Source organism: Rana temporaria, chromosome 2 (assembly GCF_905171775.1).
Source record: "Rana temporaria chromosome 2, aRanTem1.1, whole genome shotgun sequence".
NCBI lineage: Eukaryota > Metazoa > Chordata > Amphibia > Anura > Ranidae > Rana > Rana temporaria.
Window position 1 is genome coordinate 216,167,943 of NC_053490.1, and position 27,352 is coordinate 216,195,294.

Sequence of the window (27,352 nt, forward strand, 5' to 3'; positions counted from 1 at the left end):
CCACTGACAGAATTGTGACATGACTGTCTGCTCTCCTTTACCACAAATTATTGGACAGCTGACCTCACAACAGATATAACATGTGAGCTATTACCATGAATTTCGGATGGAGTAGGGAATGTGTGGTGTGTTAAATGGTGCTCAGGAAACCACAGCTCAGACATTTATTGGGACCACAATAATATATTACAATATTACTAACACATACAATCACTGCACAGTGCAATGCCAGGGGAGCTGAATGACTGAGAGGATGAATGACGAGCACAGCGACAGAGAGTCTCGCTCACGTCAGCACAACACCCCGCAAGCGCCTAGCTACGTCGCACATGACAGAACACCGGCTGCAGCAGCAAGTACGCATGCGCTACATTGCTCGGCTGTTTCCGCCGGGGCATTCGGAAGTTTCCGGGCTTGTGCTCGCTGGATTGCGGTGGCTGTGTTAGGACGTGCTGCATTGGGGGTGCTGCGTATGGATGATGGAGAATGGGGGCTGCCGAACCAACGAGTACGCCGAATGGGCGGGGCTTACAGCAGTATCTGCACGTGGTGGGCTTTTTGGTGAGTGAAGAGGGGGAAGGGTATCTTGCTGATGGACATGGGGGGAGTGGGCTGTGTCCATTGGTATAAATGTCAGTAGCTATCTAATGACAGGTATAGCAGCTGACCATTCCCTATATACTCTAGTACTGTCACAATAGACAAACTATTGTCCAATCTGGTCAGCTATATAGTGCAAGGGTTAGACAGATGTCATGTACATTCAATGGATTGTCTGGGTGTATCTGCATAGAACCTGGTTCCTGAAATCGAATACACTGCCCATACACTGTGCAATCTGATTGTACAATCTCCTTTAGATCTGCCATCAACTATCAGAACAATCTGATGGTATATAGTGTGTGGCCAGATTTCAAGATTGTTTACGCTGTATGCGGTAACCTGATTATTTATTTTTTTGTACAAAAACATCTCAGGTCGTTGGTAGGGTAATGTAGAAAATGATTGTTTTCCACAATTTGGCGGTGGTGTGCAGAAAACTGCAGGCATCATGTCGTCGTGTCACACTTCAATAAAGTTGTAAAATGTGATGACGCACAAAAACGCTGTGTACTTAGTTTAACCACTTCAGCCCCGGAAGGATTTACCCCCTTCGTGACCAGGGAATTTTTTCAATACGTCACTGCGTTACTTAAACTGACAATTGCACAGTTGTGCGACCCAAATAACAATGGCCCAGATTCAAAGAGATTTGCTCTTTTTTTGCGGAGGCACAGGGCAACGATTTTGCCCTGCGCCCCCGCAAATTTGCGCCGCTGCCCTCGATTCACGGAGCAGTAGCTCCGTAAATTGCGAGGGCGCGCCGGCAAAATTGCCCGGCGTAAGCGCGCGCAATGTAAATGATCCCGCCGGGGGCGGGAATCATTTAAATTAGGCGCGTTCCCGCGCCGATCGTAAAGCGCATGCTTCGTCGGGAAACTTTCCCGACGTGCATTGCGGCAAATGACGTCGCAAGGACGTCATTTGCTTCAAAGTGAACGTGAATGGCGTCCAGCGCCATTCACGATTCACTTACGCAAACGACGTAAAATTCGAACGTCGCGACGCGGGAACGACGGGTATCCTTAGCATTGGCTGCGCCTGCTATTAGCAGGAGCAGCCTTACGCTAAGCACGCCGTACGGAAACGACGTAACTTGCGTACGCAGGGCCCGCGCAACAATTGTGATTTGGTGTTGGTATGCAATTTGCATACTATACGCTGATCACAATGGGAGCGCCCCCTAGCGGTCAACGCAAGAATGCAGCCTAAAATCTGCGTGGCATAAGAGCCTTATGCCACGCAGATTTTAGGCTGCAGTCGGCGTTACGATGTTCCTGAATCAGGAGCATTCGTAACGCCGGAGCAAGTAAGCAATTGCGCTGCGTAACCTATGGTTACACAGGCGCAATTGCTTCTTGAATCTGGGCCACTGACGTCCTTTTTGTCCCACAAATAAAGCTTTCTTTTGGCGGTATGTGATCACCTCTGCGGTTTTTATTTTTTGTGCTATCAAAAAAAAAAAAAAAAACATTGGTTTACTTTCTGCTATACAACACATCCAATAAAAATCAAATTTCAAGATGTATTCTGCTTCATATTTTTGGTAAAAAAAAAAAAAAAAATCGCAATAAGCGTATATTGATTGGTTTGTGCAAAAGGTATACTGTCTACAAAATAGACGATAGATTTATGACATATTTTTTTTTTTTTTTACCAATCATGGTGGCAATTGGCGTTTTTTAGGGCTAGTTTACACTTGTTTCAAAACATGGCTTTGGACAAGCTTTGTTAAAGCTCTCTGAATGTCAGTCAGAAGCCCCTGTCACTAAATATTATTAGCTTACGGTCCTGTTTACACCTGCTTATGCTTGGTGCTTTGGTGGGGCTTCAAGCGAGCTTTGCCATAGACTTCTATGGAGGCTTTGAAGACACTTTAAAGCACCACTGAAGCTACATGGGGTATAATTTTTGAAGCAAAGCCAAACAAAAGCAGGCGTACACAGGACTGTAAGCTAACCATTTTATTTAGTAACAGGGGCTTTGACTAGCGTTCGGAGAGCTTTAACAAAGCCTGTTTGAAGCATATGTAAACTAGCCGTTAATGTGTGTTGAAGCCAAAACAAGTGTAAACTTAGTGACGCTTTTTGGGGACCAGTGGCAAAAATACAGTAACTGGTGCTAAAAAAAATGCACTGTCACTGTTTACATGACTGGCAGGGAAGGGGTGAACACCATACACACTATTGGATTTTCTCCAGATTTACCAAAACCATGTAGTGCAAGGGTCTGCCTGATTGCATACAAATTGAAACTCCGAGGGGTTGTAAAGGTAAACATTTTCCCTGGTGTGGAGAAAGCCTCTTGAGGGGGCGAGCAGGAGTGTCGAGACGCCCACTAACACACAGCTCCTTACTCGATCTGAAAAGTAGAGAGCGTCCTGACCCTCCTGCTCGCCCCCTCCCCCCTCAAGAGGCTTTCTCCACACCAGGGAGAAAGCCTTGCATTACTGTGTGTAGTTACAGACAGAAGAACAGGAAGTGAGGATTTCTCAGAAGAAATAAGGACATTTAAAAGCAGGGTTTGACAAATTTGCTTGGAATCTAGGAGCCAGCTAAAAAAGTTAGGAGCCAGAAAACGCGCCCCGTCCCGACGAGCTTGCGCGCAGAAGCGGACACATACGTGAGCAGCGCCCGCATATGTAAACGGTGTTCAAACCACACATGTGAGGTATCGCCGCGATTGGTAGAGCAAGAGCAATAATTCTAGCCCTAGACCTTCTCTGTAACTCAAAACATGCAACCTGTGATTTTTTTAAACGTCGCCTATGAAGATTTTAAAGGGTAAAAGTTTGTCGGCATTCCACGAGCGGATGCAATTTTGAAGCGTGACATGTTGGGTATGAATTTACTCGGCATAACATTATCTTTCATAATATTAAAAAAAAACAATGGGGATAACTTTACTGTTGTCTTATTTTTTAATTAAAAAAAGTGTAATTTTTTCCCAAAAAAGTGCACTTGTAAGACCGCTGTGCAAATACGGCGTGACAGAAAGTATTTCAACGGTCGCCATTTTATTCTCTAGGGTGTTAGGATAAAAAATATATATAATGTTTGGGGGGTTCTAATTAGAGGGAAGGAGATGGCAGTGAAAATAGTGAAAAATGACATTAGAATTGCTGTTTAACTTGTAATGCTTAACTTGTAATACCAGCGGCCACCACCAGAAAGCACCAGCTCACACAAGGAAGAGCTGGGGACTTTTTTTTTTTTTGCCCACCTTCCAAGCCAAGTCGCCAGGACGCTATTTCTAGTCGCCATGGAGACCGGGATTTGTCGAGCCCTGTTTAAAAGCAAAATGGAAGGATGAGGTAAGTGAAGGAGGACTGCACTAAGGTAAAGGAAGCTATTTAGGGATTTTTTTTTTTTTACCTTTACAACCCCTTTAAGGTTTGACCTCATATTATATGATTTTGGTAAATCTGAAGACAAAAATCTGCAGAAAATCTAATGGTGTGTATGGAGGTCTAACTGTGTGGTGGATGGACTGACTGGAGGAAGAGAGATCTGTGTTTCTGATCTCTCACACTCTCACACACACACACCATCATTCTGCCTCACCAGTGAACGATCGGTGGCCGCCGGACTGGCTGATTGGCTCCCACTGTGTCCAATCACAGCGAGAGTGGGTCACACGCCGCAGACCCCAAGGCAGAAACAACATACAGGTAGTTTCACGCAGCCAGTCCACCCTGCCACAGTAAATGTGCGGTGGCCGATAAGGAAGCGCCAACTAGTGCAGCAATTGGCAGTTTATTAAATTTTTTATAACAAGTACATATCTCGTCAAATCCAAATCTGCATAGTGTCCCCATCCCACTGATGATAGAAAACCACGGCCAATAGAGGTGCTCACAGGGCTGGAGGAGAAGTTCTGGGACCCTTGTTGATAGGGCAGAAGTGATGTCAGCTTAGGGGCGGACTGCCTATACATCGGCCATAGTTTTTTTTTAAATGATCGCTTGGACGGGGATACTATGCAGATTTGGATTTGACTAGATATGTACTTAAACTGGTTCCTGACCGGCCACCACAGTTGTACTACGGCAGATTGGCTCCCCTGGGTGAGCCGTCGTTGTACGTCGGCCCTTTAAGACGCTGTAGGGGGCGCGTGCACCTGTGCCCGCAGTGTGTCTCCGAAGCCGATGACCTCCTGGCACCCGCGATCGCTCGTGACAGAGTGAGAATCGGGATCTGTGTGTGTAAACAAATCCCGGTTCTCTCGGGGGAGAAGAGACAGATTGTGTGTTCATACTAAGTATGAACAGCGATCGGTCTCCTTCCTTGGTCGGTCCCCCCCACAGTTAGGGCACACACATGGAACACAGTTAACCCCTTGATCGCCCCCTAGTGTTAAACCCCTTCCCTGCCAGTGAAATTTATACAGTAATCGGTGCATTTTTATAGCACTAATCGCTGTATAAATGTCACTGGTCCCAAAAATGTGTCAAGTGTCCAATTTGTCTTCCACAATATCGCAGTCCCGATAAAAATCGCTGATCGCCGCCATTACTAGTAAAAAAATAATAATAATAAAAATGCCATAAATCTATCCCCTATTTTGTAGGTGCTATAACTTGTGTGCAAACCAATCAATGTAAGCTTATTGGGATTTATTTATTTTTATATCAAAAATATGTAGAAGAATACATTTTGGTCTAAACTGAGGAAAATTGATTTTTTAAAAAGAAAAATTGTCCGCTATCTACCTGCTCAGGGCTGCTACACTATGTGGTCTCTGCCTGTTCCTGAGATAGCGAGATCATGGCGGACATTACCGAGTTGGTCTGTCTGTGTGTGGCATGCCGATTTTTAAATGTCTGCAACATTCTCTTGAAACCCCCCCATCCCCCAACACTGATTTATTTAAAGGGCTCTCTGAGTTTTAATTTAATTTAATTTAATTTTTTCCCAAAAAAAGGAAAAAAATATTATTTATTTTTTTTAAATTGTCGCTCTTCTTTTGTTTATAGCACAAAAAATGAAAACCGCAGAGGTGATCAAATACCACCAAAAGAAAGCTCTAATTGTGGGGGGAAAAAGGACGCCAATTTTTTTTCGGAGCCGCGTCGCACGACCACGCAATTGTCAGTTAAAATAACGCAGTGCCGTATCGCAAAAATATTACCTGGTCAGGAAGGGGGAAAATTCTTCCGCCAATGTGAATTTTAGGGATGAAGGGGGAATGGTCTACTTTAAGTAGGAAGCCCTTGTCTCATGGTTATGACCAGAAATATACTTTTTTTGAAGAAGAAGCTTGGTGGACATTGTTTTAAAGGAGAAGTATAGCCAAAGCTTTTTTTGGCTGTACTTCTTTGGATCACAAGAGTGCAGTTTATTCTGCACTCCTGTGACCCGTTTTCAGCTGACAGCAAACTGAAGGCCACTGTCGGCTGATGTCACAGGCTTAGGAAAGATCCCGACCATAGGATTGGGATTTACCCAGATCCCTGGATCGGCATCTGGCTCAGCCTCTCAGCAATCCACCAAGAGCCTGACCCAGATCCCTGGACCAGCATGTAGCTCAGCCTCTCAGCCGTACACTGAGAGCCTGAGCACCACCCCAGGCGCTCCTGACCCCTCCACAGCCCAGCAGTCCAGTGAGCACAGGAGGGGCAGAGCAGAGAGCTGGAGACTGACGGTCCCGGCTCTGTGTTGTACTGCATGTAAATCACATGTGCTCCCACACCTGCAGCAAAAAAGTGTTGCTGTCAGTAGAAACACAGGATTGCTATTGATTCTAAATGGTAATCCCATGTAGTGGAAAACCACAGTGCAGTTTCCCGTACGCAGAAATGTGTAGCACTATGCAATTTCCGTGCGGTTGCAGTTAGAAAAGGCGCAGAGACCCTTTCCTGCAGGTACAAGGAATCAAATGAATGGGCTGCTGTAGGAAACCTGCACTATTGTGAATCTAGCCTTAGCTTATCTTCCCTCCTCGGGCCCCATACCCCTGCAATAGTAATCTTCCGGTGCTGCGGGAGGTAATACAGCGATGTTAGAGGCACTTATCAAGGCCCCCCTCCTCTATTCATGGAAGCCATACTACAGCTTCCATCAATGGAAAGAGCTCTATGAATGGAGGAGGCAGACCTTTCATTCATCTATGTGTTCTCTACTCATAGAAGCTGTATTATAGCTTTTAGCAATGAAAGGTCCGCCTCCATTCCATTAATGAAAGCTATAGTACAGCGTCTATGAATAAAGGAGATGGGGTGGTCATCACTTACCCACCACAACACCTCAAGATTGTGTGGGTAAGGGTGGGAGGTCAGAAAAAATAGATGTTTAAACCAGGACCGCAGTCATCAGCACAAGGACACTTCACATTCAAAGTTTGTACAGTCCCTTGTGCTGTTTTTTAATTTAAAGTGGAAGTTCAGGCAAAACCTAACTAACGCTAAACCTGCTCTCTGACACATTCTAAACCTAATCTATCTAACCCTGTAAAGCAAAAACCCTGTCGCTATACTTACCTATTCTGCAGCCGATCCGGTCTGGTCCTAGCATCAGCTGTCAGCGACGGCTTCAGTGTGTAGGCAGGTGCAGAGCAGGCAAATGGAGACCCAATAGTAAGTCTATGGGTGATGTCACTTCCCATTCGTTTTCCAGCTGTTGTCGTTCCTCTCCTGCACACCGCATCCGCCACTGGAGACCTAAGCAGAATAGGCAAGTACAGCGATTTTTCTTTACAGGGTTAGATAGATTAGGCTTAGAATGTGGCAGAGAGCAGGTTTAGCATTATTTAACTTTTGCCTGGACTTACACTTTAATTTAAGGTGAGGCTTTAAAATCTGAAACGAACTAATATATTATTCACAGCACAATTGTAGTTTGTATTACGGTAATAAACGCACGTTGATTTGGAATGATACACTAAAGAGTAGAGCACAGGTAGGATTTATTGGAAGCATGGTTTGTCTGTGGTAATATGACAAGAAGAGCCTTCTGTGCAGATTTTTGAAGGGCACAAAAAGAGACAAAGCAGATGTATCACTTACTGCTTATTCATGGAAGGTGGTGTGTGGTCTGGAGGTCACAAATACAGCTCAGACATTTATTTGCTTGGAGGTATTTTTTCCCTTTGCATGCCATAGGTATGACATACATGTAGAAATGACCTTGCAGTATGGCTATTTTAAAATGTGATCTTTCAGAGCACATGTACTGCTCATAGTAAAAATAAGACTTGAATTTTCTGATCCCTTTTACTTTCACCTCTCCTGCCTAATCTATGAAAATCATTTCTAAGGATAAGGGCTCTATGTTCATTTTGGTCATCCAGGACAGTAGGAGGTGATTGGGGCACTTCTATGTGCTTAGTATTTTTACCCTTTTGGTTGGGTTCACATTGAAAAATGTACATTAGGAGAAATGGTACTTTTTTTGAAAAATATTGCAAACATATGACAGCAGTATATTTTTATCTGATATTTTATTTATTTTATTCTCCCCAAGGACCTCTTTGGTGTGAGTATGGTTGTGCCATTACTGAATCATCATATGAAATCACTTGGGGCCAGTCCAACGACAGCTGGTATAATAGGTAACACTTTCATGAACCTTTGTTCCAATAAGATATGTGATACAATGTGTAAATAAGCCGCTATAGTTTACTGTGGCTGCAGGTGTATGAACACGCTGTTAGCTATTTATTTCATGTATTTATATGGTGCCAACAATTTAGGCAGCACTTAACATATATATTGTACATTCACATCTGTCTCTTGCTCTCCTATGGACACCGGTTACATTTGAGGATTTGTGCGCCCCTACTTGGGCAAGAGTGAATATTCACCAAGAGATATACCTACAGTCACTATCCCTCAAAGGTACACAGCATGTTATGACCTTTCTGGTAATGCAGGGGTCATAGCCGTGAGGTGAATGGCCAGTCTGCATGGGTGGCGGAGACACAAAGCACATTTTATTATTTCATTCACATTGTCACAGTAGTGGTTGGATTATTCATTGGGCTTTTTTTTTATATTGTTGAATATTTTTATTCGCACAGTGGATTGTTTTATTGTAATTCTGATCATCAGTACAGTAAAACCTTGGTTTGCGAGCATAATTTGTTCCAGAAACATGCTTGTAATCCAAAGCATTTGTATCTCAAAGCATTTTTTTTACAGGGTATAAAAGAGAAGAGGCACCTCTAAGTGTAGCAATAAGTTGCTAAATGTTGTACCTTCATTAAAGTGGAGTTCCACCCATAAATATAACATTACATCAGTAGTTTTAAAAAAAATGTCATTAGTCCTTTACGAACATTTTTTTTTTTTTTGATGCCTTCAAAGTGTTGTTGCTAGGCAGAATAGTTAATCTTCCCACTTCCTGCACCTAGGTGCTTAATGCTTCCTAACCTACACCGCACAGACTCCTGGGAATGTAGTGGGTGTAACTTTCCAGGAGTCTGTGCATTCCCCAGTCTCAAAGAATCATGTGACTTGGACAGCACAGGTGCTGAAACCTGATCTGACACTGCTTGTGCAGCACTGAGCATGTGCGAGATTTGCAAGGCTGAAATCCAGGAAGTCATACAGTCTGGCTTCATGATGCACACACTTAAGATGGCCCCAGTCAATTTCTATTTTATAAAGTGTCTAAATGCTGTAACAACCTAACAAAACAGACCTTAGTTTACAGACTAACTTTACTAGAATACATTAAGCTTGTGTATTACAGGGGTATTTATATATAAAAAGTGAAATTGTGGCCGGAACTCCGCTTTAAATGTAACCATATTCCTACACTTAGAGGCTCCTCTCTTCTTTTTTTATACTCAGTTGTGACATGACGCTACTCTTATATCAAGACATCGCTTGTATATCAAGGCAAAATGTATTAAAACATTTTGCTTGTCTTGCAAAACGCTTTCAAACCAAGGTTTTACTGTATTTAGTAGTTGAGTTGCGCTGCACTAATTATCATTATTTATATTGTGACACTGGGGGGTTTATTTACTAAAGGCAAATCCACTTTGCACTACAAGTGCACTTGAAGAGCAAATTGAATTTGCCTTTGGTAAATAAACCCCCCAGTGTTGCCAAATCACTTATCCAGGGTCAGCTGGCAACTCCAGTGTGGTTTTGGATATCCCTACTATTATTTTATGATGTTCATGTCTTTGTCGAATACTATTTCGGTTGCACTAATTTTTATATATTTTTTTAATTTATGGTATTTTTTTATATACCACAGGTTCCTGTTATGGCATTTTGCAACTCTTCTCTAGCTCTGTTGTGGTGAGTATGTACATGTCACACTAGTAGGGATAGTCTTGTATACTGCAATTAACAGACACCCCCCCCCCCCCCCCCCAAGAAAAAAGTGAAAAAACACCTGGAAGTCCTGGCTTTGATTGGATAGATTGATGGCAGCGCAGCCATTGATCCAATGATGTGGGGGGCGGGGCTACACGTCTATGGACGTCAAATAAAATGATTCAGGAGTGCGCCTGCAAGGTAACCCCCTTGGGAGAGCGCTTCTCTTAGGGGGATACCTAATGCAGAGAGGAGCCGTGAGAGCCGCCGAGGGACCCCATAAGAGGACGATCAGGGCCACTCTGTGCAAAACGAGCTGCACAGTGGAGGTAAGTATGATATGTTTGTTGTTTTTAATTTTTTTTAAAACAAAGCTTTAGTATCACTTGTATTACTCATGTATTCCTACACATAGATTATTATTATTGTTGTTATTATATAATGAACCCTTTTGTCTGTGCCTTCTTAAAGGTGAACTTCTCTAAAAGGAGCTGGAAATAACTCAGCAACCAGCAATTATACAACAAATACTTTGTATTCCTGGTGCAGCACACACACATGTATTTTGTTCACTACCTAAACCAGGTCAAAGCTTCATAACATCTTTATAATATAACAAATCATATTTTATAAGGTACCACAACATAATACATGAGGAAAAGGTATCTAAGGCCCCATGCACACGAGAAGCAAATGCAAACTCATCTAAACACAAGTTTTCAAACGCAAAAACCGGCGTTTAAAACGCCCGTTTTTGCCGCGAATTTCGCGGCGTTTTACCGCGATTTACCGCGTTTTACCGCGTTTGCGTTTATAAGCATTTGGTTAAGAAACATCATAAGACCCTCCCTAAGCTCAAAAAACAATATTATTTAACCATTTCAGCTATTTTGTGAGACCAGAGCAGCTGAGAGAGCAGCAGTGTACGTGTATTTAGCGTGTCACTTGCCACGTCACCTGGCCACGTCACCTGCCACGTCACCTGGCCACGTCACCTGCCACAAGTTGTGGATTGTCCACTGGCCACGTCACCTGCCACATCAACTGGCCACGTCACCTGCCAAGTTGTGAATTGTCCACTTGCCACATCACCTGGCCACGCCACCTGCCACAAGTTGTGGATTGTCCACTGGCCACGTCACCTGGCTATGTCACCTGCCACGTCACCTGGCCACGTCACCTGGCCACGTCACCTGCCACAAGTTGTGGATTGTCCACTTGCCATGTCACCTGGCCACGTCACCTGGCCACATCACCTGCCACGTCACCTGGCCACGCCACCTGCCACAAGCTGTGGATTGTCCACTGGTCATGTCACCTGGCTATGTCACCTGCCACGTCACCTGGCCACGTCACCTGGCCATGTCACCTGCCACAAGTTGTGGATTGTCCACTGGCCACGCCACCTGCCACGTCAACTGGCCACGTCACCTGCCACAAGTTGTGGATTGTCCACTGGCCACGTCACCTGGCCACGTCACCTGCCACATCACCTGGCCACGTCACCTGCTTCAAGTTGTGTATTGTCCACTTGCCATGTCATCTGCCATGTCACCTGGCCACCCCACCTGCCGCAAGTTGTGGATTGTCCACTTGCCATGTCACCTGGCCACGTCACCTGCCACATCACCTGGCCACGTCACCTGCCACGTCACCTGCCACGTCAACTGGCCACGTCAACTGCCACAAGTTGTGGATTGTCCACTGGCCACGTCACCTGGCCACGTCACCTGGCCACGTCACCTGGCCACATCACCTGCCACAAGTTGTGGATTGTGCACGTCACCTGGCCACGTCACCTGCCATGTCACCTGGCCACGTCACCTGGCCACGTCACCTGCCATGTCACCTGGCCACATCACCTGCCACGTCACCTGGCCACGTCACCTGCCACAAGTTGTGGATTGTCCACTGGCCACGCCACCTGCCACGTCAACTGGCCACGTCACCTGCCACAAGTTGTGGATTGTCCACTGGCCACGTCACCTGCCACATCAACTGGCCACGTCACCTGCCAAGTTGTGAATTGTCCACTTGCCACGTCACCTGGCCACGCCACCTGCCACAAGTTGTTGATTGTCCACTGGCCACGCCACCTGCCACGTCACCTGCCATGTCACCTGGCCACGTCACCTGCCACAAGTTGTGGATTGCCCACTTGCCATGTCACCTGCCCACGTCACCTGCCCACATCACCTGCCACGTCACCTGGCCACGTCACCTGCCACAAGTTGTGGATTGTCCACTGGCCACGTCACCTGCCACATCAACTGGCCATGTCACCTGCCAAGTTGTGAATTGTCCACTTGCCACGTCACCTGGCCACGCCACCTGCCACAAGTTGTGGATTGTCCACTGGCCACGGCACCTGGCCACGTCACCTGCCACATCACCTGGCCACGTCACCTACAACAAGTTGTGGATTGTCCACTTGCCACGTCACCTGCCTCAAGTTGTGTATTGTCCACTTGCCACGTCATCTGCCATGTCACCTGGCCACCCCACCTGCCACAAGTTGTGGATTGTCCACTGGCCACGTCACCTGGCCACGTCACCTGCCGCAAGTTGTGGATTGTCCACTTGCCATGTCACCTGGCCACGTCACCTGCCACATCACCTGGCCACGTCACCTGCCACAAGTTGTGGATTGTCCACTGGCCACGTCACCTGCCACATCAACTGGCCACGTCACCTGCCACAAGTTGTGGATTGTCCTCTGGCCACGTCACCAACCACAAGTTGTGGATTGTCCACGTCACCTGGCCACGTCACCTGCCATGTCACCTGGCCACGTCACCTGCCACGTCACCTGGCCACGTCACCTGCCACAAGTTGTGGATTGTCCACTGGCCACGTCACCTGGCCACGTCACCTGCCATGTCACCTGGCCACATCACCTGGCCACGTCACCTGCCACAAGTTGTGGATTGTCCACTGGCCACGCCACCTGCCACGTCAACTGGCCACGTCACCTGCCACAAGTTGTGGATTGTCCACTGGCCACGTCACCTGCCACATCAACTGGCCACGTCACCTGCCAAGTTGTGAATTGTCCACTTGCCACGTCACCTGGCCACGCCACCTGCCACAAGTTGTGAATTGTCCACTGGCCACGCCACCTGCCACGTCACCTGCCATGTCACCTGGCCACGTCACCTGCCACAAGTTGTGGATTGTCCACTTGCCATGTCACCTGCCCACGTCACCTGCCACGTCACCTGGCCACATCACCTGCCACGTCACCTGGCCACGTCACCTGCCACAAGTTGTGGATTGTCCACTGGCCACGTCACCTGCCACATCAACTGGCCATGTCACCTGCCAAGTTGTGAATTGTCCACTTGCCACGTCACCTGGCCACGCCACCTGCCACAAGTTGTGTATTGTCCACTGGCCACGGCACCTGGCCACGTCACCTGCCACATCACCTACAACAAGTTGTGGATTGTCCACTTGCCACGTCACCTGCCTCAAGTTGTGTATTGTCCACTTGCCACGTCATCTGCCATGTCACCTGGCCACCCCACCTGCCACAAGTTGTGGATTGTGCACTGGCCACGTCACCTGGCCACGTCACCTGCCGCAAGTTGTGGATTGTCCACTTGCCATGTCACCTGGCCACGTCACCTGCCACATCACCTGGCCACGTCACCTGCCACAAGTTGTGGATTGTCCACTGGCCACGTCACCTGCCACATCAACTGGCCACGTCACCTGCCACAAGTTGTGGATTGTCCACTGGCCACGTCACCAAGCCATGTCACTTGCCATGTCACCTGGCCACGTTACCTGCCACAAGTTGTGGATTGTCCACTTGCCATGTCACCTGGCTACGTCACCTGCCACGTCACCTGGCCACATCACCTGCCACGTCACCTGGCCACGTCACCTACCACAAGTTGTGGATTGTACACTTGCCACGTCACCTGGCCATGTTACCTGCCACAAGTTGTGGATTGTCCACTGGCCACGTGACCTGGCCACGTCACCTGCCACATCACCTGGCCACGTCACCTACAACAAGTTGTGGGTTGTCCACTTGCCACGTCACCTGGCCATGTCACCTGCCACAAGTTGTGGATTGTCCACTGGCCACGTCACCTGCCACAAGTTGTGGATTGTCCACAATGCAATGCAAGCAATTACATTTTTTATGTTTTTTTTTATGGTTTTTCATCATTTGCCATCATTTTTGAGATTTCTAATGTAAAAAAATAGGTCACCTTTAAAAACGCCTATAAACGAAATCGCGGCAAAACGCCGGTACCGCGATTTGCCGCGATTTGCCGCGATTTGCGTCTAAAACGCAAAAGCTGAAAGCTTCTGAACCCAAAATTTTGGGTTTGGAAAAACGGCCCTAAACTCAACTGCTTTGAAACGCCAAAAAACGTGATTGTGTGCATGGACACATAGGATAACATTAAATGTGTTCAGGGGCAGTTGAAAAAAATGCCCAAATGCCTCTGAACTCGAGTTTAGCAGCGTCTCGTGTGCATGGGGCCTTAGGCATCACAAAATATCGCCAGGATCGTTTTCCTCAGCCCTAAATGGTCGTCCCTAATTCTGCCTAGGTGTCCCCTTTATTTAAATGTATCAAATTCCTAAGCACCCCTCCCCATTCCTGTAATGGTATGCAGGAGTCCCCATGCCCCCCCAGTCGGTGCCACGTTTAAAATCAGCATGGCAGGCAGACTTGTAGTTTCAGTGGACTACGAGTGCAGTAATCTGTGCACTCTTAGTCCATTAATGCTTCCTCCAGCTTTCCAACAGAAAGGCCATGCAGAGGTGCAGGCAGAAAGCTGCAGAACGAGTGTGCCAAAGCCTAACACTGCACCTGCCATCCCCTGATCGCAGGTGCAATGCTTTGCTGGCTCCTGTAGAAGGGGAAAAAAAAGTGATTGTAAACCCTTACATACACAGTGAAGAGACTGGTCTCAGGTGGTACACAGAGATGAAACAAATCCTCCTGCATAAGTTGTACCTACACACGAACAGAGGCTGTCAATCTCCTCTCCTGTCACCTTTTTTTCTCTTGGTGTCAGGAAAACCCGTCAGATGTGACTCGTGCTTATAGCAGAAGAACAAAGCAGCAGACAGAAATGACACTTGATGTTCTTGATTGAGACAAGTACACACTATAGAGGGATATGCTTTGTTTATATTTCATGTCTGAGGTTTATAACCATGTTAAAGCCAAAATTAGCCTTTAAATGTAAGGATATAATCTTCTGTTGTGGTTGGTATGCTATCTAATACCTGCCAGAATGGGATGAAAATCTATCTCTGGGGAAAGGCATGCAGAGGTCAAAAATAAGTGCATGACAGGGGAAATCCTGCAACATGGAGGAGAGGATTAAAATGGGAGTGGGAATTTTAGGTCTATCAAAAAACAAAAAAGGGACACGATATACACACCCTATTGAGTAAACTCCACAATCATTTATTAAAATATTTAATAAAACCAGCATTAAATCAAAAATGTCCTCCCTGACCCCCCCCACATCCCAATACCAGAGCCCAATCCTACCTGTGGGGAAGTAGAGCATTACGATTGTAGTGCTGAAAGCGAGGTAGTGAAGCAGTACTGGATGTGGATAAGAGAAGCAGAACAGGAAAGGAAAATAAAAGAAGAGATGTGGGTGGGTGAGGGGCAACGGAAGAGGTGTAAGGAGCAGAATTAGGGTTGCAGAAGGAGAGAAGCACACTTTTGCCCTGTTCTTTTGTGGTACACTAGCCCATTGCTGTCAGCAGGGGCATAACTACCAATCACAGGTTACAAACGTAAACTTTTATGTCCTCTTATTGAAATACAAGTCCTGTGCATTTTGTGGCCAGTAAAAAGGCAAAGACCACCTAAGAATAACCTGCTTTTTGGTAGTCCTGGCAAATAACCTTTTTTTACTGACCTGGCGGTCAGTGTAATGTCCCCTTTCATTGATGGTCATTGGAGAGGTACCCCAGTTACAATAAGGGCCCTTTCACACTGATCAGTTTTCAGTTAAAAAAAAAAGCGTAACAAAAATGCATACCTTCAAATCCCATGGAACTCATCACAACTGTCTCAGTTGCGGTTTTAAAATTCCTGCTTGCTGCATTTTTGGTGTGCTTTTCTTTCCATTGAATTAAGCATCAAAAACGTGGTAAGACACTTGATCCCTAGGCAATGGAAATCCAAAACTATACCTTCCTTTCCTGAATAGCTTGAGACCCTCATCGATATTATACGTATGGAGATATTGGAGGCGGATGATAAAAACACTTCTGATGAATTCTGTGAAGGTTATGTCAGTGTAATTCTCCCTGCTTGGTTAAATTGTGGGTTAGAGGTAAAATGGATTCATGTGTTACAAGCTATTGACATGTTAATGACCCGTCTGCAGCTAGCTCCTTGTTTCAAAGGGATGTTAAACCTGTTTACTGTGATTAGAGGTGACTCATGTTATGTATTCTGATTGCTTCATTATGCGGTGCCAGGCTGCCCAGCTAGTGTGTTCTGTACACCTTGTAATTAACTTCCCTGATGTCATTATTTAAAGAAAATGTGTCTCAGGTCGGCTCCGAATTGTCTGGCTATATTCTGTATGAGAAACTCCAGAGTGTGTGAAAAGGGGGTGGAGCTCCCATTGTTCCTTGATTAAGGATTTAGCTTGTAAAACTGTATTTATAACCAGCAGCAAGCTGCCAATAAATCAGTCTTGGTTCCAGCATTCAGTCTTGACTCATGTATGGATGATCCTGTGATGTTCTTGTATGGAGAGGAGGGAATGCTTGACGGGGATATCATACCGATACCGTCACAATTGGTTGGCAGCAGAGGGATTTTCCCTTCTACTCTCCCTTACACCAGGATTCCAAGCAGACACTGGGAACAGTGAATGGAAGGCTGCTACACCCTGCTTAAAAGAAATACACTGAAAGAACTACTGGAAGTTTGTGGAAGGATTGCTAGCAACAAAACCAAGCGGGTCATCATAGCAGAAGTAATGGAGCTAGACCAGGAGAACGTGATTGCAGCAACGCCAGCAGTACAAGAGATGGAGACACCAGTGATTCAGGAAGAGGAATCACCAGCAAACAAGCTAATGAGAGAGAAGCTAGCGTGGTTCGGCCCGAACCCAACGGCGGATGTGGTGCTGAAAGTGATGGACCTGTTAGCGGAGGAGGCTAAACAAATAAGAGACAAACAAATAAGAGACGCAGAACTACAGGAGGCTAAACAAATAAGAGACGCAGAGCTACAGTTAAAACTGGCAGCAGTCCAACAAGCAGCCGCACATTCTCCGAACAGTGAGTACAGCACAGCAGACACAAGGAAGATTCCGTTTAGCGCTTTTAAAGCTTTTGATGAAAAGGACTGTGAGATTGATAACTACCTGGCAGATTTTGAGCGACAATGTAACCTGCACCGAATAGCTAGAGGAGAGTGTGTTTCAATATTGTCAGGCAAACTGTCAGGCAAAGCTTCTGATGCTTTCCGGACCGTGCCAGATCAGGATATCCATCGCTACGCCCGGGTTAAAGAAGTGCTCCTGGCTCGTTATGCAGTAACCCCAGAGTCCCACCGACAGAAGTTCAGGGACTCACGCAAAACCACGAAAGACTCTTACGCGGAATGGGCATGCCAGTTGTCCCTGTCGGCCTCTAACTGGGTTAACAGCAGCCAGGCCACCACCGCAGAGGACATTTTGCAACTAATGCTCCTGGAGCAATTTTACAATCACATCCAGACGGATGTCAAAGATTGGGTGAGAGATCGCAGGCCCATGACTCTACCAGAGGCCGCGAAGTTGGCGGATGAATATGCGGATACTCGCAAGACAAACCAGGTCACACCACGGGTACAACCTCCACGACCAACGGCGCCCTCACACCCACCAGCCGCTAGATACCAACCGCCTAACAGACCGATGACATCGAGCCCTCGCTATTCACGCCAGGAGGACAACGAACAACGCTGCTTCCGGTGCAAACAGTTGGGTCACTTCAAGCAGAATTGCCCCCTCAATGACAACACCAGATCAAATTGGTCTCAACCTGGGTACCGCCCACCAGCAGCAGCCCATTGTGTAGACTCGGCTTGGGATCCCCAGGAGCTGGGTCAGGAAGAACCATTGGGCACCCCTTACGAAGCCCTCATGGTACAATCTGTTATTACGGACAACAGGGAACACCATTGTCAGCTGGTCATGGGCGACAGCCATGAGCCGGAGGGGCCTTGGAGGGAGCTGGGCAGAAAGAGGCACCGCCAGCTACCCTCCAAGAAGAAGAGGTCCTGGAAGTCATGTAACCAGCGGACCTGGGAGGAGAAGAAGCGACTGGAGGAGATGGAATCGCAGCGGGCGCCCCAGATGCGGGCCGAGATGTTCGCCAAGGGCCCACCGGTGTCCCCTTACACCACCACCCAGTTCCTGATGATGAAGGACCACGTGGAAAGCCTGCAGGACATGAGCAAGCAGGAGCTGATCCGTGAATACATGGAGCTGAAGGAGTGCATAAGCCGCATGGAGGAGGAGAACAACCGCCTGAGGTCACAACAGGCCAACCCCCCCAGGCTCCATGAACTGAAGATGGAGCTGGAGAAGCTCCAAGAGGAGAACCGGCGGCTGCGGAGGGAGCAGGGGGTGGCTGACCTTATGGGGCTCTGAGTCCCCTCCCCCCCCCGGACTCTGAGCACCAATGCTACAGCATTTCAACAAATATAACTTTTCCTTTTTATGAATCTCCTGTGATTGTCACTTCAGAGCCATAACCTGCCCCTCCCATAGCAGGACACCTAGACGGCGGCGCACAGACACATTCGCCGTCTTCACACTGACTTCTGGTGACTCTGCAGATCGCACAAAGACTTGGGGACTGACCGGCGTGTGATCTGACGACCCGGTGGCATACCTGAGTCGGAAGCAGTTACCAATGGAGGTCAGTCACGCCAAACGGAGTTGACCTCGGACTAAAAGCTCTGAACCCGTCAACCCTACTGGACCAGGGAAGGTCCAACCGGGTTTGCCGTAGCAGGGAGAAAAAGGGGGGCCATTGTGAAGGATATGTCAGTGTAATTCTCCCTGCTTGGTTAAATTGTGGGTTAGAGGTAAAATGGATTCATGTGTTACAAGCTATTGACATGTTAATGACCCGTCTGCAGCTAGCTCCTTGTTTCAAAGGGATGTTAAACCTGTTTACTGTGATTAGAGGTGACTCATGTTATGTATTCTGATTGCTTCACTATGCGGTGCCAGGCTGCCCAGCTAATGTGTTCTGTACACCTTGTAATTAACTTCCCTGATGTCATTATTTAAAGAAAATGTGTCTCAGGTCGGCTCCGAATTGTCTGGCTATATTTTGTATGAGAAACTCCAGAGTGTGTGAAAAGGGGGTGGAGCTCCCATTGTTCCTTGATTAAGGATTTAGCTTGTAAAACTGTATTTATAACCAGCAGCAAGCTGCCAATAATTCAGTCTTGGTTCCAGCATTCAGTCTTGACTCATGTATGGATGATCCTGTGATGTTCTTGTATGGAGAGAAGGGAATGCTTGACGGGGATATCATACCGATACCGTCACAAATTCCACACAGGTCTGGCTGGCTTGGATAATGTATATGGACTCTTCAACAAAAAAAAAAGATAGGATTTTTTTAGAGGGCCTTCGCTAAGGATCACTGCCTGTTCAATCCTTCCATACTGCCTGTATTGCCTTTCACGCCATTGTGAGGGCTTGCCTTCTCTGCGTTTTACTCCCAATTCTCGATTTTCATAATCTCGTGCCAATCCCCCCTGCCCCCCCCTTTTTCTGACCCTAATGCCTCATACACATGACCTGTTTTCCCGTCAGGAAAACTGCTGTGACAGCTTTTGGCCGGGAAAACTGCTCCATGGCAGTTTCCCTGACATGTTCTTTTTTTTTTTTTTTTTTTGCCGCGATTCCCGGCGGCCTTTTACCGGCAGTTTTCCTATGAGAAATACTGCGGTGGAGCATACACACGGCCGGGTTTCCCGGCCAAAGCTCTCATGGAAGTTTTCCGGCCGTGTGTAGGGGAAAAAGCTGCCGAGCCGGTTCTCGGCTTTCCCTTCGGGTTTCCTAGCAGGAAAAAAGTCCGCAAGGAAACCTGATCGTGTGTTCGAGGCATTAGGTCTTTTTCCCCCTCTTTTCTCCTTTTCTTTTTATGTGCATATTTTGTTTAGGTTCTCTTTTTCCCATTAGAGTACAATATTCCCCTGTGAAGAGTTTCATAAGCCATTTTCTCTTCCGCTCCATATGTTATGTTATATGTAATCTCATTACTTGTGTCATTTTGTGGATGTTTTTCCTCCCATATGATGGATATGGGATATCCATGGGTGTCTCCTGCTTATGTTGCTGGACTTTACTTCTGATGGTTCATGTTTGTGTTTTCCTGATACACTTCTACACTTTCCTGTTTTTCCAATAAAAACACACTTGTTGGGTTTTTGGCATGGTTTTTGAGTGACATGTGCATGCTGGAAGTCAGGAAACCAGAAAATGCACCAAACATGTATCAAAAATGCATATGCATTTGTAACGTGTTTTTTCAGCGGAGCAGTGCCAAATACTCTGCTACCATGTAATTTAATGACTAATTATATGTAATATACAGTACATCACTTCCGGAGATATTTGGCCCTCCCATTTTTATAACAGAATTCCATTGTGGTGACATATTTAATGTTGGAATGGTTTGCAGCATTGTGTGCTTTGAATGCTGCATTGCATTTGGATCAGTCAGATCACATGAAGATATGCTCCTTTAAGCCTTATAAGGAATTCTGTGTTTTTATATGACTCATGCAGATTGATTTGTAAGCCACAGACTAATAATACTGCCTGGATTCAGCTTCTCCTGTATAACTTTATTTGTGTTTAGTGAATTTCGAATCCACCCTGGGAGTGCCATTCTAATCTAATATAGAAGATTTGTCACACACTTGGCCTATAAAATGAATGTGTATAAATATGCTCAGAAACGGGGAGCTGCACGCTGTCCAAGATAAAGATCTACTGGTCTAGTGGGCTCCAAACACTGTTCACACAATCCAATCTGGACAAGAACAGGAGCGAAATGTACTTCAGGACCTGAAATTGAGAAGTGCCCGAACGGTCATTCCTCTAGTTTAGGGGACCGGCTGCGTGGAAGAAAATTGTGCCAAGGACAAATTTTTCACGGACAATGGCTGGTGTTGGTGCTCTAATCATTACGGCACCATGGTTGATATGGTGTCAGGGTGATTATTTATATTATTACATTGTAGTAATAAATGAAATAGTTAAACTCACCATAATGTAGAATCAGTGGAAGCCCTGAGCGTGTCACTTGCCACTGTCGCCTGCTACCAGATGTGGATAGTCACTTGCCACGCTGCCTGTCACCAGATGCGGAATGTCACTTGCCACATCACCTGCCATGCTTACTGTCACAAGATGTGGATTGCCACCTGCCACGTTGCCTGTCACCAGATGTGGACTGAGTAGACCGCCCCTTGTAGTATATCATTTAGACAGCTGAGGGGGTGAACTATAAGTCCCAGCACACCTCACCTGTACTCCCACACACCGCTCACCTGTCACTGATGACGTCACATCTCTATGGGATCGCCCTTCTGGATGTAGCAGGGTGTGTCTCTCTCCCTCATTCTGCAGCCGGTCTCCCCTGGCAGAGGGAGGGTCTGGGACTCCTTCGGCTGTCACTCTCTGGCTCCATCCTTCTGCTCCCCGCCCAACTTCCAACACTGAGACAGAGCACTGGCTTTGAGGGCAGAAGAGCGGTGATGCAGGGGGCTGAGAGAGATGATATCTCTACTTGCCCGCTCACTTCTTCCATCCACCCAGCACTCTTATGTCGGGAGCCCAGCATGTCTCTTGACGGCCGCCCGCACCCACGGACCAGGGGTTGACCACCCCTGCTCTAGTTCACTGTGTTACTTGAAGTGATATTTGTGAAAAAAATATTACATTTTTCTACGTGCAGCCCCAAACTTGCAAGGAACCTCCACCAAGACTCACTGTTGCCTGCAAGACACTTATTATTGTATCGCTCTCCAGCCTATCAGTGAGAGAATGCCAAATAAATGACGCATAAACACATGGTATTGACACATATGTGAACAAGCTTAGTGAAAAACAAGTTTTTGCTAAAAAATAATGTTGGGGTCACTATCTGACGATAGAACTGTCTCACACAACCCCTAGTGGTCAGGGATATTCAGACTTGTAGAATGAATTTGTATCTGGTTGGTTGCTAAGAGGTACCTGGGAAAGCACTTGTTACAAAGGTTTCTAAATCCCGATCGTAAAAGAACAGCTCTTGTAAACATCACTTTTTTTTTTTTTTTCTGCAGGGGAGCTGGAGTGATATTGTTGGAAGACGATATTCGCTAATTGCCTGTATTGTTATAAGTGCTCTTGGCTATGGTCTTCTTGGTGTGTCCATTAATATTTACATTTATGCCATTGCTAGGATACCTGTGGGTAAGTAGCCACCATTAGCTGCTCCCTAATGTACAGAAAGTACCTTTGAGAGCCTGGTTTTGTGAAAGCTTGAAGTGTGCACATTGGAGAAAGTATCCCTCTTTCATGTTTACCATAGATAGTTTCTATTAGCCTGAATATCTACAAATAAAATAGTCAGTCTAAGTGGGTCGTGCATTTAAAAAAATAGTGCTAATCAGTTTAGTTAACAAATGGCAGAATGTGGAAATAGGACAACTGAATGGCTGCAGAAGATGAAGTGATGTAAAGAAACGATATTTTGCAATTTTTTCTGAAATTTGTTTGACCATGGCCATCTTTTAGACTGACCTTACACATTTGATAGAGTAGACATCCTTGTTCTTAAAGTGATTCTATTGCTTAAAGTAAAAGTTCACCCTAATAATAAAATCTTTAAATCTAACGGCATCCACAAGCTAAGACTAACCTATCTAGCCATGTATAGAAGAAATCGCTATACATACTCTTTTTGAAGCTGGTCGAGTCCCACGCTGAGCTATCGGCTTTTCTGTGTAGGCGGGTGCAGAGGAGGCAGCCAACAATGGAAGCCCCATAGTAACTCTATGGGTGACGTCAATTTCCATTAATTTCCCAGCCATTGTCGGCTGTGTCCTGCACAGAGTTTCCACCGCTGGAGACCGGACCAGATCAGCTTCAGAAAAGGTGTGTATAGATTTTAGTATTGGAATGAAGCCCCAAAAAAACGCACATGCATCGTTACCTGCAGCAGCCTCAAATACAACCAAATACTCAGCCATTCCAAAATACAATGGTTTGATGGGTCACAGGTGTCAAACACAAAGCCTGCGGACCGAATCCAGCCCTCCATGCCATTTCATGTGGCCCTCACACCTCTCCTGCAGCTGCAGGAGAGCTCCAGCCCTCCTCTGGTCCTCCTCCAGACCCTTACTTTCTGCTTTCAAGCAATGCATCCAGCTTCTTCCCAGCAGCAGCATAATAAAAGGGGGGTACACTGTGATGTAAGGGAGAGTGGGGGACTCAACTTTTGATGGCAGTTACATTGACATCTAATGTAAGGTCAGGGGATGTGCTGGACCCCTTTTGAAGGCAATCATAATGCTGATGTGGCCCACAATGAAATTGAGTTTGACACCCCTGGTCTAGGTTGTATTGAAGCTTGCTGCTAGCTCCTACCATTACGCTTTCTGTTAAGTGATCACGTTAATAGTCTGCTTCAGGCTACTTTTAGGTTAGTACAGTACCATATTTGAACAGCAGGTGGCGACACTGGTCAAACCTATAGTAGTGCTGAGATAATTCAATCTTTTTTTTTCACTTGCAAAATACGTTTTTTTCCTGAACACTCGATTTTCTTGTGGTAGAATGGATGAAAGCACTATTAAAAATAATTACAGATGTATAGTGAAAACATATTTTGAACAGTTTAATTTTAATTTTTGCAGGAATTTTTAAGCATTCACTCTCCATATCAAAAGCATTCCTGTCAGATCTTGCATGTGAAAAAGAGCGCCCCCATGTAATGGGGAGGTTTAATGCAGCTTCCAGTATGGGCTTTATCCTGGGTCCTGTTGTTGGTGGTTACCTAGCTGAACTGCAGGGAGGTTTTTATATGACATCCCTCATCTGCACTGTCATATTTATAATAAATGCAGGTATGTACCAATTATTTTATAAGCAAATGAAGATTAATTTGTTTCATTCGCCTTCCCAGTAACTTTGTATTAAATGTTTTAATTGGATTTTGTTCTGTCTAAAGGGACCCATAGATATTGGCTGCTTGGCACGTAATAACCTTTGCTTTTGACTAGTGTGAACAGATAGACTGCTTTTAGATAGACTACCGCAGGTGAGATCGTGAAAAAAAAATGCTCTAGCAAAGCGCGGTGACGTACAACGGCACTATAAAGGGGAAGTTCTATTCGGATGGCGCCACCCTTGGGGCTGCTTTTGCTGATTTAATGTTACCGCGTGTTAGTAAAAGTTTGGTGAGAGACGATTTGAGCTTTTCAGTCTTTGCGCTTTTCAGTCTGTTACAGCGTGACGAATGTGCTATCTCCATTATGAACGCTAGTTTTACCAGAATGAGCGCTCCCGTCTTATAACTTCTAAGCATGCACGGTTTTTTCACGTCGTTAAAACCTACACACGACCGCTTTTCACGACGTGAAAAACTATGCGAAAAAAAAGAGCATGTTCTAAATTTTTAATGGCCATTTTTCAAGTCGTTTTTAATGACATTAAAAAAAAAATGTAATTTTTCACGTCATGAAAAACGGTCGTGTGTACGCGGCATAATAATGTTCGTCATTGAATTTCTTCGAGCTTCACGCTATTCTGCTTAGACCTTAGGCATTTCTTGATTTATTCAGACTGTTGCTGTACCTGATGTATTTTATATAATGTTTTTTGCTATTTTGTACACCATCTCCTCACTTTGTACATGCATATAAAAAATCGATTTGAAAGGAAAAAAAAAGTGGAACTTCACCCATATCAAGTTGATAAAAATGTATGTTCTTTAGCAAGAAACATACATTCAACATTAATAATTATGCTACCAAAATGAGTGTGTGCTATAAATTGCCTCCAGCTCCTGTTTCTTCTTGCTGTAGGCTGCCATTTTGCTGAAGCTCAGATTTTCCTGGACAGCAGTAAATCTTTAGGCTGACAGCAGATCAGCCTCTACAAATTCAGCAGTGCCTAAAAAAAAAAATATAGAGCAACCAAGCATGTGCAGAACAGGGTGAGACAGTGTCTTGCTGGATTTTACACAGCATAGGTACTGTATTTATCGGCGTATACCACGCACTTTTTTGCCCTGAATATCAGGGCAAAATCGTGGGTGTGCGCGGTATATACGCCGATACCCGCTTCCTGCGCTGAGTTTGAACCACTGCGCCGGCATATACACAGCGCAGTACACTCGGGTATAGTCAGGCAGGCTCGGCTCCACTCGCGGTCACGTCCTGGACGTACAGGACGTGACCGCGAGAGGAGCCGAGCCTGCCCGACTATACCCGAGTGTACTGCGCTCGGTATATGCCGGCGCAGTGGTTCAAACTAAGCGGGGATCGAGCGGGGAGGACACCGCAGAAGGACGCCGGACCCCACGAGGAGGACACCACTGAAGCCGCAGATGGACCAGACGAGGCCGCCGATGGACGCTGCGCAAGACACCAAAACTGTAAGTACTAAAATCTTTTTTTTTAGAGGAATGCAGGTCCACTTTAGGGGTGCGCGCTATACGCCGGAGCGCGCAATACCCCGATAAATACGGTACTTATTTTTAATGTTTTACATAGCTATACCTGCAAAAGGGGCCAGTATGAAGTGATCTAGCAGTTTGACTTTAAATAAGGGGATCTAAACCATATCATATAAAACAGTGGATAAAGCTCACAGAGTCTCTACTCACTGCTGCTCACTACTCAATGTGTAGCCTTGTCTCTTTGCAAAAGGGCAATATGTCATGAATAATATATAAGTAGAGCCATAATTAATTCTCGGTGAACTGTACACATGAGACGCAGGAACACTGAGAATGTCATTTGAACTTCTCCATGGGGCTTTTTATTGTTGACACACAAATGTTGTAATAACCTTTTAGTATTGATCAGAAATGTCACCGGGATTTAAATGTGTGTATTTTGCTTATTTTCAGGTCTTGTTTGGATTATGCCACAGACTGAGGAAAAACTAAACATTTCTGCTCCCTCTGATAGCAGTGTGAATCTAGGAATCAACCAGCCACCAGATTCTACTATGAGATCACATAGTTTGCAGGAAGATGATGGGAAGAAGCCAAATAACGCCACTCAAACAGTGTGGGGGCAATTAATTTCTGTTTTTAGGAAAGTCACAGGCGTGGCTTTCTCTGAGATGTGGGACATCTTTTTAGTCCGTCTACTCATGGCAATATCTGTAATGCTGTACTACAGCAACTTTGCCTTGGCGATGGAAGAAAGATTCCATATGACTCCTCGAATGACTGGCTTCCTGATTAGTTATGGCAGTACTCTTGGAGCCTTGGCTGGATTTTCACTGGGACCACTATCTAGACTTTATCAATACAATATTTATACCATGTTGTTACATTCAAGCGTCCTCACATTCTTTTCAATTCTTGTGTATTCAGTAGCACCTAAAATGTGGATCGTAATGTTGTCTTCAACATTCTTGGCCTTTTCTACCAGTATAGGGAGGACTTGTATTGTGGACCTTGAGCTTACACTAGGTGAGCAGCATGGAAGTGGCACACTAATAGGAGTTGGGCAGTCAGTGACATCGGTGGGACGCATACTGGTACCCCTCTTGTCGGGAATAGCACAAGAATATAGTCCATGTGGTCCTCCGCAGCTGGGTGCTGTGTTGGCATTGGCATCCATATTCCTCATGTACAAGAGCAAATTAGGCTACAGTTATTCCTCACATAAAAAGCTTAAAGAAGCCTAATAATCTGACAAATACTTCAGTAGAATACTCTCAATAGCTTGTGGTAGGTGCAGGTGCAGTACATGCTTCACTATTCCCTTTAGACTTTCTTAGATTAAAAATATAAGGTAAAAGCCATACCTTTCATTGTAGGCCGTGTAACTAAAGATTACTCACCCTTGCTTTAAAATGATGACTATATAGAGAAGAAACACACATTCTCTTTTCACAATCTAATGAAGGAATGTTTGCCTTGCAGAAACATACATTAAGATATAAATGTACATGCTTCAATTGCAATGTTCTACCAGCCAGAAAATAGAAGATAGAATTGCAGCAATCTTTACGCATGTATGCACCTGTATTCCAAAAATCTATGCTTTCTGAAGTAATATGTGGTTAATGGCGACTCAGCCCTATGGATAAGGTCTGATACCTCTTTCTGCATTTGTGCAAGAGGAGTAAAACCATGTGGCTGACAGGAATAGACCACTGTGCCCCTTTTAATGCTCTTGAATTATGTGGAAATCGTCCGAATCTTAAGCCTTGTACACATTCCGACGGGAATTGT

General features: G+C 45.6%; 1 protein-coding gene across 1 annotated transcript; it reads left to right on the top strand.

The window, feature by feature from the left end:
• The first annotated feature begins 334 nt into the window (after positions 1-334).
• MFSD9 (major facilitator superfamily domain containing 9) lies at positions 335-27,352 on the top strand. The gene is made up of 6 exons (XM_040336407.1): positions 335-561; positions 8,061-8,148; positions 9,807-9,850; positions 22,218-22,347; positions 23,793-24,002; positions 26,012-27,352. The coding sequence occupies exons 1-6, from the start codon at positions 487-489 to the stop codon at positions 26,800-26,802; spliced, it is 1,338 nt and encodes a 445-aa protein (XP_040192341.1). The 5' UTR covers positions 335-486; the 3' UTR covers positions 26,803-27,352.